This window comes from Opisthocomus hoazin, chromosome 9 (genome assembly GCF_030867145.1).
Source record: "Opisthocomus hoazin isolate bOpiHoa1 chromosome 9, bOpiHoa1.hap1, whole genome shotgun sequence".
Taxonomy (NCBI): domain Eukaryota; kingdom Metazoa; phylum Chordata; class Aves; order Opisthocomiformes; family Opisthocomidae; genus Opisthocomus; species Opisthocomus hoazin.
This window is the reverse complement of record NC_134422.1, coordinates 11,355,468-11,370,793: the sequence shown is the minus strand read 5'-3', so window position 1 is coordinate 11,370,793 and position 15,326 is coordinate 11,355,468. Positions and strand designations below refer to the sequence as shown.

Genomic DNA, 15,326 nt, shown 5'->3' with positions numbered 1-15,326 from the left:
GACAACCGCCAGCCCCTGTTCTGTGCCATTACAGTACTTCTACCCCCCATAAATAGTAAGAATTGACAAAACAAACAGAAAAGTTCCCACACCTGTTTAGGTCTGGGTTATCAGCAGTGATAACAACTGTTTTTCACATGGCTTTTGACTAAACCACTGAGGTATATTTCCAGTTTGAGGATGCTTTGCTACCAGTCACACAGAGGACATGACAAAAAAACAACCCTTGGTTCTATTACAGAAGAGTTCTCCTTTCAAATCTTGACCGAGCTGCCAGGTAGTCTAACACAGTTGGCACAGTGGATCTTGTTACTGTGTCAAAAAAAAAAAAAAAAAAAAAAAAAAAAAAAAAAAAAAAAAAATCAAAGGTTGCAATTCAGGAAAATACTGGCACTTTTGGAGATGACACGGTAAATTTTCCTCCTCTCAAACTCTGGCTGCTTTTGTCAGTACCTCTGTGAGTACTGTCTGCACCGATACTGGCCAGGAGAGACGAGGGTCAGCAGAAGACAGCTGCCTGCAGAGACAAAAAACTCAGTGCTCCACAGTAAGGAGTACAACACGATGCTGTATCATCCTGGAACAACTTCTTGCCCCGTGCTATCTTTATCCGCAGAGAAATAATCCTGTCAGCAGGGGAACTAAGTTAACCATCAATAACCACAGGGTTACAACCAGGCCAGATGAGCAGGAGCACAAGTCTAAAATAAAAAAACAAAACACCATAAAGCTTATAAATTTAAAGACAAGATAAAATAACAAAGAGAACACTAAAAAAACACCAAAGAGCAAAAATATGTTTGCAGTAATCTGCACTGATTTATTCTAGCTTTCAAGGCTACAATTCAAATCAACCAAAGCACACGATTATTCCCTTTATAATTAAATTAATTTCTGCATTCCTTCACTAACAGCAATTATGAAAACAAATGAGAAAAATTTATCGGTATTGCAAGAAAAGAGCAGGAAGTTCCCTAGGGCATGACTGAGGAGCAGCAGCACTTCAGAACCACAGACTCTCCAAAGCCCATTTTGTTAGTACTGTGGATCTGTATGGCTGTAAGCCAGATCAAAAGCCAAGCCACAAACCACCAAGCTGAAGACTGGGAGGAAAAAACCACAAACAACAAAAAAGAATACAGGAATTAGGGAGTTTGCCCTTCTGGTAGGTAATCACACAGCCATAAAACTTCAGAAAACCACAGACACAAAAGTAAATCTGCACAAATAAAAACCTTTTTAAATATATACACACACTCGTGTATGTGAGAAATACCAAGCATGAATTCAAACAGATGCTAGAAACTTTCTCATGCCAAAATCTAACCTATAGGACTCCTTCCACCAACCACCGAAATGTTGCCATCCCCGAGACAAAACAAAACTATTTGAAATGGTACACACAAACTGAAGTACTTCAAAAAAAGAATTGAGTGTGCAGGTAAACTAAACAGGCTTATTTTTTGCTTGAAAACTGCAGTAGACACAGCACATCCAACAAATAAATAATTGGTTAAAGGCTTAAAAATAAGCCACTAGTGCAAAAGACTGTAAAGACTGTTCTCTTTAATCAACTGGCTGCTTAGAAAGCCATCTGCTCTTGACAAAACATTAACTGGCAGTCAGCAAATTAAGCTTTTTTCCTCCCTCAAAAAGCAAACTGACACCTGTCTTTCGTGTTCTGGATTACAGCATTAACATTGTCAATGGAAAGTTAAAATAAATGAGAACTCTGTTTCCACCAAGGTGATAATTTTGAAGGTTGTAACAGTGATGTGGCCGTCAAAACACAGATCAGGTTTTCTGGTAAGCTGCTAGGCTAAAGCTAGATTTCTGGGACGATTACCAGAAGGAGACATGACATGAAGTAGTTATGTTTCAGACACATTTCTCCTACGTTAGCCACTATCCTGTGTGACTGCAAAAAGCACTTTTGCCATCCTCTTTTAACACCTATGCCTAGGATCTTAGAATAGCCAGGCCACAGCTCTACCTTCCTGTTCCCCAACAGTCAGAGCTGACACAAATCTCTAGTGTTTTCAGATGTTTAAATTAACTTTCACTTCAGCGAAGGCAACCTACCGATTGGTGCAGCTCTTGTTAAATTAGCAGCAGGAGGATCCCTCTCTGGGGGGCAGGAGTCGCAGAAGTCCGAACAGGCTGGGCACATCAGATTCCCAACATGTATCCAGCCGTTCATCTGAATGCTCACTGTTAACACCTGACCTGAGCGGCTGCACAGGTACGCGGTGTCCTTGACCCAAACATGCAGCCCTTGTGGAGAACAAGAAACCTTAAAATAAAAGAATGAAAGTCAAGTCGGTATCACGATTTATCAGAAATGTTCTGGGGTTTGGAGGTTCCTTCAATAAATAAACACTACATTCAGTAAGTAGCCGGGATTACAGCACAGATTAACTGCAAATATTTTCATGTACTCAGACAACTATTTGGTTCAAGAATGCCTTAAAGCACTGACTGTACTATTTTGTGCAATTACGTAGATCATCGACCAAGAACAAGTAAAATTCAGCTTCTGCTAAGGACCACCTTTTTTAAGAGCTATGCTGTTGCTGAAGTGACACCTTTAGTGGGATAGTCCTGAGGTGGATAATGAAAAATAAGCAACATGTGCACAGTGCTTTCCACCTTTGAAAAAATCAGAGTGACTAATTAACATTAAGCTTCAACAACAGAAGATTGCAAGTATTCCTACTCAGCTGTAGAGAAAGCATCACAGGGGTAAGACAAGGCCCTAGCCAGCCTGGAGGTAGCACACAAGCCATTCCAGTGGTCACACGCTTAACTCGATGCACTGTCTAAACCACAGGCTTACGGTCAGAAGGTATTTCTTTCCAAAGCATGTCATGTAATCTAGTGATTTAAGGCAGAGATGATCATGTATGGTGTCCAGGTGCAAAGTTCTAACAGTCACAGCCTACATTTTATGTCCGACTTCCCCCTCTAGTGCTATGTTAAAAATATAAAAACCCAACACATGCTTACCTGGTAACACCCACTACCCCAGTCAGGGTAACTGAGTTTCCTCCTGCACTGTTCCATGACAAAAGCGGATTTCTGAATGAGGCATACAGAGTTTGGTCCGTATTTCTCCGCACCGTAATTTTTGGCAGGATCTAAGGGAGCAAGAATGCACTGAATTGCAACTTACTAGGGGAACAGAATGTCCACATCAACTTAATATGCTATAATTAGTCAATGTCTGCACACACAATTCAAGGTTTACTTCTGGAATCTCTCAGACCATTAATCATCTTGAATATAAAGTGGGAAGAAACCCAAGATTTCAAAAAAAAAACCAAAACAAACAAACAACCCCCCCCCCCCCCCCCCCCCAAAAAAAAAAAAAGCAGGCACCTTCCATCAGAGCTGTGTGGCTACGTTTGCCCCCAGGGAGTGCCGGCTGATTCTGGCTCGAGGGCACGGGGTGTTTGTTTATTTGGTTTTGATACAACTGCACAGACAGATAATACCCTACAGCATTCTGGAGCTCCACAATATTGAACATTCATGCAGTACCCTAGGAGACAACCTCACGTTCTGGTAATTCACAAAGCTCCTTCCCTTCAACAACAACAACAACAAAAAAAATCTACAAAGGTGGAAAGTGGAATTATTTTTCACTCAAAGAACAACCAACCAATGCCCACTCCTTGACATATATTTGGATCATTTGGGGTTAACTTCTGTTCAGCTCTTACGCAATTCTTGTACTAGATGTGTTTCCTTCCTAGGTGTACAAGGTAGTTGTGCTGTGCTTCTCACCCCAGCACAGCTTTCACGCAGCCAGTAGTGTAAAACTAATTTCACATCCAATTAGCTTGGATATACAGCAAATCCATTCCAGATTAACAAACGCAGTCTCTCAAATACCATACTGAAGTCCTGAAAACTGACCTGGCTGGTTTTCAATTATCCTACAGTCTGAGCTGCGTTGAAATTCACCGTTTAAATGCCAGCTGAATTCTTGACTAAAGGGACAATAGTCAGCAATTTCTACTGAGCCACCATAATAAGGCAATTCTTCCACTGGTACTCCATTAAGATTGTCAAAATACTGCAAAACAAAACAGGTAGTGAAATAGTTTGTGCAAAGACAAGTGTACAGCTGTTTTTTAAGCAGAACCAATCACCACAGCTGTAAGAAATCAGCTATGGCTACTCAGGAATGGTATTAACAGCAACTTACAATACCCATGAACCAGATTAGCCAGAAGTATTTAAGAATACTTAAATAAAGCAGAGAGATTCACATTTGCACGTATCACTCCTCACCCCTTCCCCTGCCCCTCCACCCCACAATCACAGCATTCTCTGGGATGAAATAGAACAAATTCCTTCGTGTGCAGTGACACAAGGCAGCACACTGGGTGAAGAAATACCCCAAACAAAACATTCTGAGGGACCTCTGTTACACAGCAACATTTCCATCTGATGATTGGTTAGTTGGCCAAGCGACATCCTTCTTGTTGTATTAAGACCACAAGGCTTTTTTTCAGCCTCCACAGTCCTTATAATAAACTAAGCAGACATTTTTCACAATATCTACTCTCATCTACTAGTTCAGAAGAAACAAATGAACAACCGTAGTCACCTGGCTGCAAAGGACAAGAATGAACTCAGTTATTTGGCAAAGTAAGACCCATTATACCTGATACTCCTGAGGTAACTGCTTTGGAAACTTCTGCAAGTTGCACACTGCTACTGCTCTTTGATCCTGTCTGCAGGTTAACTGCAAAGGATTACTCCTCAAAGTGTCGCAGTATGGACTGATTAATTGCCTCCTCAAAAAAAAAAAAAAAGAATAAAAATCACATTAGATCACTTTAACTGCTTTTCATAATTTAACTAAGCAGTCTGCCAAGACTGACTGTTCCCACTCTCCCCCACGCTCAGTCAATCACACAAAGAAACACTGACTTCTTTTCTGGAGGCTAATTTTTGTTATTTGTCAGGTTATGAACTTTCTAATTTAAAGAATAGCAAGCCAGCAAACAAAGTTGCAACACACTCACCTACTTAGTTTCAATGACACTGCTCTGTAAACTTCAAAGAAAAAAAACACACAAGCAAAACAGGCCCACTCTGCAGCTGTGTCCTAGAAACTCGTAAGGACTGTAACGAACAAACTAGGAAGGCTTTGTTTTGAAGACGGCTATCATCTCCTTCAGTTGCTTTAAGTACAATCTAGTAATGAAAAATGACACAGGCTGCATTTCCAATTAAAAGGCACAAAATAACAAAGCAAACACTTTTAGATTAAGTCCCTCCCCTCCTCTCTAAAGCACAGCCGCCTTCTTACAGAATCACAGAATGGTAGGGGTTGGAAGGGACCTCTGTGGGTCATCTAGTCCAACCCTCCAGCTGAAGCAGGGTCACCTACAGTAGGTTGTAGAGGACCTTGTCCAGGTGGGTCTTGAATATCTCCAGAGAAGGAGACTCCACAACCTCCCTGGGCAGCCTGTGCCAGGGCTCCGTCACCCTCAGAGGGAATAAGTTCTTCCTCATTCTTATAATGTAACTGCGTTCTACACTCTCTGATGTTTGGCTCTGTCTTTATTGGGTGGGGTGCTCCTCCTCGCGTGCATTCTGAAGGTACTTAGGACAGCATTCCTTGTTAATCTGTATCTACCTCTACTTCTTTGTACCCAGTTGCATTCGAAGGACAAATGTAAACAAGCATCAGGGTTTCCTCTTTATTTTTTTAGAAAGATTGTATTCTTACTTTTGTCTCTTTTGGTCGATCCAGAATTTACAGCTCTTCATTACGAAGTCACAGCCTTTATTGCGTCCCCAATCTAATTTCTCTGCCATGCTGTAATTTGCTTTATACCAGCTGTAAAGTTATTTTGAAATGAGACTCCAGTTACTTCAAAAATTAGCGTTCTGATTAATAAAACAGCCGTTCAAAGAACTTCATACTATGCCTTAAGGTCTTCAAGTGACGAAAAAGGGAAACTGCATCCCTTTCTGCCCGTAACAAAATATATTACAATTCCACTATTTTTCAAGTCACAATGAACTAAAAGAAAATTTTATTGCTTATTTGTTCAATAGCAATGCATCGTGACCTGCAAAGGACCAATGCACATGGAAAGATGAAATTTTAGACTGTTTACACTCTATATCTGCGAGAAGAGCTGAAAAAATAATATGTACTGCACGCAACCAAGAGAAGACTTACAATAAGAAAAAACATAAACACACTACAAATGCTACTATGCATCGCAATGCATGTTTTTTAAGACTACATCAAGAATGGATGGGTTTTGAAATATATGAAGAAAAATTAACATACTGGGTATAACTCCTTGCCTAATGTAATGCTAACTATGCCAATAATCTACTGCGTTGCAGATGGATAAGCACAAGTGCATCAATCCCAAATAAAATTAAGTACAATGAAAACCAAACACAAATGAACCGAAAAACCCCCACCCATTCTTATTCTTACCCTGTGTCTTCCATTAATGCTAAGGTAATCCTGGAGAAGACTCGATTCTGTGTATGGGATCCAGTCATTGCTTCATTCTGAAAGTTACACCAGTTACTATTAGCAAGGCACTGAAAATCATTATTGTAAAAAAATGCCTCCTAAGAAAAATCATTTTATTTCCAGTCCCTTCTTACTATTGACAATCACATCCCAGCACCTTTCATAAAAGGGATCAAAAGTGCAACTCCCATCCCACTCTACCCTACACAGCTTCACAATTCTAGAAGTCAGAAACCTCGTTCCAAATTCCAGCTATACCTTATTCATGACCACTGCGTACTCGTTTTTCCTCAGGTAAAATAAAACTCTTCCTTCTTCTAGCATATTCTTCAGTAGCAATTACACCACATCATCTGTCTTCTTTTGGTAAGCTGAAAGCCAAGCTTATTTAATTTTCTTATGCAAGACTGATTTTTATTTTTTGTAGAATTTCTAGTAGTCCTTTTCAGGAGTGAGCTGCACAGGACACATGGCTAAAGGAACACAGCACTCCAAAGGAAGCTTTAGCAGTGTGGCAGTGGAATTTTCCATCTCCTTTAAAAATAAGCAAGTTCACACTGTCCTCAAAGAGCAAGTCCGTTCACCTTGGAATTTCCTAATCATCTTATAACTGGCAATTGTAACACCCATGTCTTTTTCCTGCTCAGTCATTTCCATCTGACAAACTTCAGGCTTACAGCAAGTCATTCACCCTTAATCACACAACTCTGGGATTTCTGTTACTGAACTTACTATTATTTCTTTAAAACGCGTAGTTTTCCAGCCTTCCCTCTCCGCTAGTGTGCTTAGGAGGAGTCAGCACCAGCAGACTTAATTGCGCCAAATTTGCTATCATTACAATATTAACGAGAGTTGGAACAAGACCAAAACTAAACTATATGTGTTACTTTCCAGATACAAACTTTCTCTGGAAAGGTGTCCAAGAGACTAGTAACTACCTCCTTTTTGCTAATCCTATCCAATCCTTACAATTCTCCTCATTCTAATGGCAGCCTTTCCAGCTGGCTTTAAGACTACCGCTCCACACCAGAGGTTACTGAAAAGTAGGAAAAGCTACCAGTTTTGGTCTCAAGAAATATGCATCTTTCAAGATTACTTCCTCAAAATAGCCTGTCCTGAAGCACTTCACTTCATGTTTACCTCAGTACATACAACAATAACTAGAAAGCGTATCTCTGCCAAAAATACAACAAAACACAAAATTGTAAGTAAAAAATAGCTCAAATGTCAGGAGAGAAGTGTTTCCTTGATCAGATGAAGTTCTGGAGTACAGATGGCAAAAGCTAACCCCAGGGCACATGAATAAAGATGAAGCCAAGATAATGAATAGACAGAACAACCAAATATTTGATGTATCAGAGGCAGAAGGTGATAAAGTTGAATTGACTCAAAGGAATACCCTTTTCCCCGAAAAAGGGAGCACATCTTCTCAAAACCGTAAATGGCAGACAAAAGTAAGAGATATTTAGTTTTTTAGTAATCAACTTCCCTCAAAGTCACACTCTAAGACAGATTTATCTAGAAATTGGACACTTAAGTATCTGCAGTTTAGTACAGCCTGTGATATATTCCAGTGAGGCTTGATACACCTGCATTTTCAAGGCTCTAGTAGGTACTGCTATAAACCTAAAAATAAAGGTGGGGGGAGCAGACATTCCCACATCCCCTTCCATTCCTAGTATCAGGACTGACCTCCAACAATCTCTTCTCCCAGTGATTGAGCTCAGTACCCATGCCACCTTGATTTTCAAGCTCCATTCCCTCTAGAATTGGACAATTAAAATGTTTTCGAGCTTCTTCCTAGAAAGAAAACATTTAACACCACTCTCAAAATGTTGGGATGGATACCCGTATGCAGTCCTAATGTTCTAAAATTATCTTTTAAAATTATTTCAGCATTTCTTTTTCTACCATCTTGTTTTCATCCAAATGTAAAACACTTCTCCTACTCAGAGGCTGACTAAGCCAGCAAGTACCCCAAAACCAAGCCTAACAATCTGTCTGCTCATCCTGGAAATAAACGATGGAAGTTTACAAGAATAAAACAGCAACAGAATTAGCTGAGAACAGCATGCATACACTAAAGACCGCTATAAAATAAAAACCAATAGAAAACCCAAAACAGTGTAGGAACACTACAGCCCTGCTTCTGTCAAACATTTCAGAGAAAAACTACTTCTCTATTAGGAAGCTGTGTGTGCCAACTAGTTTTACATGGGGAAGTGTTTTCTGCAAAATATGTGAAAATCTTAAGAGGCTTCACAACAGCGTTGTGGTCTTACAGTGGCGAGCCGTCTTTGCCAGTGCGGCACTACCCAGGAGCACCTTTAATGCTCTGAACAGTTTGACCAGCATGGCCAATTTTCAGAATAGGGGTAATTAAACCAAGTTTGCTCTTGTTAGATTTAAAACAAGCAAAAAGATTATCGGTGGCCAAATATGATTAACACTGTAACTTACTTCCAATACCAACTTATTACACTTAAGCATATGTTCTGTTGGGGGTGAGGGGAAGAGTCAGACATGGGGGAAGCAAGAAAGATTTCCAAGAATACTTGAGGAATTTCTTTTTAAACATGACAAAATGTTAACTGCATTATTTTGTAATCAATTAAGTTAGAAAAAGATTAAAACAATGCTTTTAAAGAGAAAATTAGAAGATGGCACGAACTTGTAAATGAGAAAAGCATTGACAACACTGTCTGTTAAGGCAGTGGGAATACTAGCTGTATAAATCTGTAGGAAAACATGTAAAGAGTAGGATTAACGAATCTATTCAACACCAGTTTTGCTTAACTTTTTATAATTTACTTCCCAGTCCCTTCATTGTCTCTTACTATGTCAATTCATTTATTTCATACTGTCTGCCAATCATTTTCCACTTTACTTTGCATATATCCTCTGAACTAATTACACAGTCTTAATCTTTGGGCCGTACTTTCAGGAAAAGGGTATTCAGTGCTAGGTTATCACTTCGTAAAAAATAGGAAATATTTACGACTCGAGAATGTAATGGTAACCTTGGTATACAAAGTGTAAAAGTGTAAGTTAATCCACACTTACAACTACACGAGGTGTTATCAGAAGATAAACAGCATGGCGCAGCATTTTGCCACCACGTATATCCCATAACCTCACTGCTTTGTGAACGACTTTATTGCTCCACTGATACAAACCTAGACTGTAAGAACAACGCTTTGGTTACAAATCTTTCCCACAAAAACACGCTACTGCCCAAAGATTTATCTCCATAAGAAAACAGAATCATGAATAATCTCTATACTTCCTCATGCTTTCTGAAGTTTACATATATTATGCAACATTTCTCCTTTGTAAGATATGCTTCCATTATACACACAACTCTGATTTCGCAAGCCAAAGTAAGATTATTAAAAAGATGTCTGTAGACTCAATATGTATTTTCTAGTTACCAACAGTGTAAGAAATGACATAAAAATCCTCAGAACTGCCATTATAAAAAGGAAGGTGAACAAAACCAAAAGCTCTCTACCTTTCCACCTCAAAAAAAACCCTAGAAGAACATTTCTATAGCATCAACTAAACGAAGGAAAGAAATGCAAACTGTTCATTCAAGAACAAGTCAGAAAATTCACACAGCAGACTACACACATTGTCAGTTCTGCATACTAACAAACCTTGAATGATAGGTCTTAAATAAAAGTGAACTGACATTTGACAGACTACAGAAAATACAAGTCTCAATTTAGTAAGGTGCTCAGGAAAAATCGAATTCTAAGCATGGGTAATTTCGATGCTTAACTTCCAAGCCTCCTAATAAATGAAAGCCTGCCTTAGTTTGCAATATATGTGGATAACACAAGTGCTTAATGCCAATGTAAAGAAAGACTAGAAAAACACCACACATCAATGGTTGAACATAGCAAAGGCAAAGCATTCTAATAATGGAATCACGCTGGATTTTCAACAGGCAAGATACATCCTAAAAAGGCAACGTGAAAACATCCTTCAATGGGAGTACCGAGAGGTCAAAAAAAATAAAGTACCTTTCATTAAAAGGAGGGAGTCCATCTGCATATCTTGTTGTCAAAGGTTTTCCATCATCATCACGATAAAATGCAAACAGTCCAGCAGAGAAACCCTTCAAGTCAAAAACCAAGCACACAGAAACCTTTGGTAAGACATTCACACACACAGTCAAACGCCGTGGAAGAGTTATCACTCCCACAGCAGATACACTGGAAGTACCGCACCTCCAGGCAATTAACACACAAACGGAAGGAGGCAAAGCAAGAGCTTTCCTCCACCAAGCATCCTTCTCTTGCAACAAGCTGGAAGTATGCGAGGAAGCAGGCACATACTTCAGGGAAACACATTTTACAACATCAACCCTCACCAGTGCATGGATAATCTCATGTTTCACTGTCGACAGCATGCCAACGAATTCCTGAGCTTGCGTTGAAATCATATTTGGACACAAGTTAGCATATCCTGCTATTGGCCTGGAACACAGTTTTACAATTAATTTGTTTTCAGTAAAATACTAACAAATTCAAATCATATTTAATTGAAGAGGCAGAAGATTTAAAAGCAAATGGAGACTAATGTAAAAATAAGTCCTTCCAAGCAACTTCCCCAATTATTAATAAACAGTCTGTTTGCAACACAGTGACTAGTTCACTGCTGAAACGGGGAGGGATGGGACGGGATCCATCTCTGTATTCAGTATTCTGCACAGGTGTTAGTGACAACAGCGGAGACCTGAATTTTAGGTAAGACACTACAGAGGTGTAAAGTGTCTGTTACAATGACTACAATCGAACTAAAAACAGAAGGCACATGAGTGGGGCCCGCTTGCATCCTCCTTTAAATTTGTGAAAGTACGACGTTCACTTCAACAGAAGCGGGATCTTGAAAGTTTAGGCCATAACAGTGGAAGACTAGCTTTGAACTAGATGCCTCAGCTTTGCAAGTTAAGCACTGTGATTGTTCTGTGGTTTTACACAAGTATAGTGCTTGTCTATTGCAATAATGACTTCTACTTTGCTATACTACACAAGACAGGCAAACAATTAAACTTCATGTCTAAACAATTAAAAAAATTTAATTAAAAAAAGAATTTGTACCAGTGAATACTTGCCTATCCATTTCAGCTTCCAGTTGGCAGTAGGCTGCATATGCAATGATATTTTCATGGCCACACCTTTCAGTAGTGAGAGCACTAACGTAGAGTACAAAGTCAGCATCCCGAACCCCTTCTTGGTCAGGTAAGCCGGTGGGTCCGCAGTGCCATTCACTCTTATTGTACACCCTGCATTGCTTTGACAATGTTCAAACGGAACAATTGAAATACTTCAGCTAAGACCAAAATTTTGCACAACAAAATTCAATTAGCTTGAAGCCCAGAGTAAATCCCATTGTAAGACAGTACACAAAACCAGAGCCAAGGAATAACTTTCAAATGACTAGCTCTTTTGATTTAACAGACACCAGGAAAGTGGCAGCTTTCAAAGAAAAATAAAAAAAGGGGGCCTGCCAAGCTGGATATTAGCACCCTTTATTTCCTACAAATTAAAAAAATTTTTGGCTCACAGAAATAGTATACATAAATAGCAATTGCATTTCATATGTACTCTAGTACATTTTTAATACTGCAGTTGAAACTTCAAGCAAAGAGAAAGGAAGAAATCTACTGATTACATACTGTAGTTCAATCAAAAATTCGTGCAAGAAAACAAGCTAGAAGCATTTCCTGCGCTGGGCGCCTGGTTCAGAGGATAACCTCTTCAAGTAAGGTCTTCAAAAAAACCAAAACTTATTATCAGTTCTGTGAAAATCTGTCTCATTGACCAAGACGAATAATGAAGTGACTAGCAGCAACTGAACAAGCTTTGAATGCCATCTTCTCTGTACAGTTCATTGTAACACAGGCTCAGAGAACAGTAAACAGGCCAGTTTTACTTGACTTTTGGTTCAACAGCATAAACTAAAGAAAATCCCACTAATTCAAGTTGTTCTGTTCTGTTACTCAAATGTAGCGATCTCCTGCAAACAGGTCACTTACGCACAGTTACCGATATTAACTTTTTTATTAATTTCCACAAAGAATAATATTTCTAAGGTTAAGAAGCACTTGGATGGCTTGGCTTACCTGGAGGTGTTTCTCAGGAACTATAACTGGCCCGCATCTTGTATGGTCTGCGCAGGCTCCTTGGCAGTATCTGTGAGGGTCAGCTTTCCTCCGTAAATACTGGTTTGTCGCACACTGCCTTCAATCAAACATGAAAGACAGTCAGCACTGTTTTATAATTAAAAAGAAACTGTAGAATAGTCTTACAGCACCCAACAACACTGTAATACCGATATTTAATGTAACTCCCATAGTGAGAAATGTTATTCACTCTGCTCTAGAAGACACAATGCTTCCAGTTGTTAACAGAGTATCCGCAGATTCAAAGAGAGATTAGGAGCAGGTTCATAAATGGGGGTGCATGCAGAAGGAAACAGGCAGCATGCATACCCTGGAAAACCTCTGACATAACAAGTGGAGATACTGATCATGGAAGGTTGGCAAATTTGTGTATTCTCCCCAAATAGCATCTGCTGCCTACCCCCACTGGGTCAGATGGGTCATTGGTCCGATTCAGGGGTGTATGTCTTAGGCTCTTATTTTATTCTTTTTTTAAAGGCTATACAACGCAATATACAAACTTTCACATACCTGCTTAGTAATATAGTACCCGTGGATTTGCGCACTTGAAATGTCTTCTCCAAGTAAGATATAGCTTGTGGAAAAAGTTTGTTCTGAACAGAACAAAAATAAAAGTCACCCAGTAGCAGTGCAGACATAATTCACCTTAAAAGCATTAACTACCAAGTTACGTGAAACTTGTTAGGTGTTGCGGTATAGCAGAACAGCGGAAATCCAGACTTCCTAAGAAGTTCAGTTGTTATCTGTATACTTAGGAAATCTTTTGTTTCAGTATTCCCATATTTTGTTATTGGAATGACAAAAAGAGAAGGGAGCCAGTATTAATTAATTTGAATGTACAGCTTCAAAGAGGCTTTAAAAACTGTATGCATATTGCTCACTGAAACCTTTGCACCTTGGGATACAGCAAACCACGTCCAGCAGAACATTGGAAGTATTTGGAATGGAGGCATAGTTTGTACATAAACCCTCAAAGAATGACAGTACAGAATCACAGAATGGTTTGGGTTGGAAGGGACCTTTAGAGGCCATCTAGCCCAATCCTCCTGCAGTGAGCAGGGACATCTTCAACTACACCAGGTTGCTCAGAGCCCTGTTCAACCTGACCTTGAATGTTTCCAGGGATGGGGCCTCCACTACCTCTCTGGGCATCCCGTTCAAGTGCTTCACCACCCTCACTGTAAAAAATGTCTTCCTTATATCCAGTCTAAATCTCCCCTCTTTTAGCTTAACACGATTACTCCTTGTCCTGTCACAACAGGCCTTGCTAAAAAGACTTTCCTCCATCTCTCCCCTTCAGACACTGGAAGGCTGCTATAAGGTCTCCCCACAGCCTCCTCTGAAGCCTTGGATTCCTGGACTAGAGAATATGAAATTGCTGGAATTCAAAGCCTTTAATTAAATTTGCCTTAACTTCATCCATGTAATAAGATACGTACAAACAAAACGGGGAAGCAAACATGACATACCTTTATAAGGTGTCTTTTCTCGGGTAGCAGACTACATTTAAAAAACAAAGCAAACAGGCTTCAGTTAATAGGCTTTCCATTCTCGGATACGGAGGGAAAAAAACCCTGCCACAACGTTATACTCACTCCTCAACGCTTCTGTCATACATGATCTTGATCCTGAGCTGCTGACCCACGTTTCTCTTCAAGACGTGCTTTTCCTTCAGAGGAACTTGGTAGACAACCTGGCAGGGAGAGGAACCGGCCGCTGGGTCGGGCGGCTCGCCCGGGGCCCTTCTCCCCCGCCCGCAAGCAAAGCCCCTTCCCGCCCTCCCCCTCACGCTCCGCCGCCACCGACCGCGCCTCGGGGCCAGACCCCGCTCCGCTGCGCCCAGGGCAGCCGTGCGGGGCCGCACCGACGCTCCCCCCTCACAGGAGCGGGAAACGGGGTGCCCTCGCCTCCCCCCTCACCCCGCCGCCGCCCGAGGAGCCCCCGCGGCGGCCCCACCTCCTCTCCGGTGGGCACTCGGTGGCGACAGGACGAGGCAGAGGAGGGGGAAAGCAGCAGCAGCGCAGCGGTAAGAGCGGCGAGCAGCGGCCGGTACCGCCGGTGAGGCCAGGCGCGCCCGCCGCCCGGCTCGGCGGCCATCTTCGGCTGCCCCTCCACCGCGTCGCCATGGAGGCAGCGCCGTTGACAGCCGCCCCCGCCAATAGGCGAGCGGGGAGCGCGGGAGAGGGTGGGGCGGAGGCGACGGGCGCGCTTCTATTGGCCGCGGCTCACCGAGGGGCGGCAGGCGGGAGCTGAGGTGAGGGTGGCGGCGGGCGCGGAGCGGTCAGGCGGGCGGCGTGCAGCGTGTCGCGTCGCGTCGCTCGCTGCTCGGGTTGCATGGCCGCCGCCAAAGCCAGCGTAGGGCCGGGGCGCCGGGTCCCCAGCTGGGTGAGGCCCCCCCGTCCTCTCCTCACGACCGAGCTCCCTGGGCGTCCCGCGGGCCGTGAGGAGTTTGCTGAAGGCCGTGGGCTCCAAACCCTCCTGCCTCGGAGCAAAGGGCCTCCTGCGGCCGGCCCGCTGCCGCAGCCCATCCCCACGCCAGTCCGGGGATGGGATTCCATTTTTCAGACCCAACAGGGCCGCCTTCCCGCTTCTCAGCCCGCAAGCACGGCGCAACAGACC

General features: G+C 41.9%; 1 protein-coding gene across 2 annotated transcripts; it reads right to left on the bottom strand.

The window, feature by feature from the left end:
- Positions 1 to 348: 348 nt before the first annotated feature.
- Positions 349 to 14,827, bottom strand: LMLN (leishmanolysin like peptidase). Of its 2 annotated transcripts, none has more exons than XM_075430435.1 (17): positions 14,664 to 14,827; positions 14,303 to 14,400; positions 14,177 to 14,207; positions 13,218 to 13,300; positions 12,648 to 12,765; positions 11,637 to 11,815; positions 10,893 to 10,998; positions 10,543 to 10,637; positions 9,581 to 9,698; positions 8,210 to 8,317; positions 6,476 to 6,552; positions 5,747 to 5,857; positions 4,673 to 4,805; positions 3,919 to 4,078; positions 3,007 to 3,137; positions 2,083 to 2,293; positions 349 to 701 (listed from the first exon to the last, which is right to left on the bottom strand). In XM_075430435.1, the coding sequence occupies exons 1-17, from the start codon at positions 14,802 to 14,804 to the stop codon at positions 607 to 609; spliced, it is 1,995 nt and encodes a 664-aa protein (XP_075286550.1). In that variant the 5' UTR covers positions 14,805 to 14,827; the 3' UTR covers positions 349 to 606. The 2 variants fall into 2 exon arrangements, with proteins under 2 accessions (XP_075286550.1, XP_075286552.1); XM_075430437.1 differs by lacking the exon at positions 349 to 701 and adding an exon at positions 949 to 1,103.
- Between the last annotated feature and the right edge of the window lie 499 nt (positions 14,828 to 15,326).

Bases quoted from the DNA above. Each gene is read 5' to 3' on its own strand.
- LMLN (XM_075430435.1), bottom strand. From the start codon at position 14,804: ATGGCCGCCGAGCCGGGCGGCGGGCGCGCCTGGCCTCACCGGCGGTAC. The intron at 11,816-12,647 runs GTAAGCCAAGCC...ACATTGTCAAAG, and splicing joins TTCCTGAGAAACACCTCCAG to CAATGCAGGGTGTACAATAA. The intron at 10,638-10,892 runs GTGAGGGTTGAT...TTTGACTTGAAG, and splicing joins ATGAGATTATCCATGCACTG to GGTTTCTCTGCTGGACTGTT.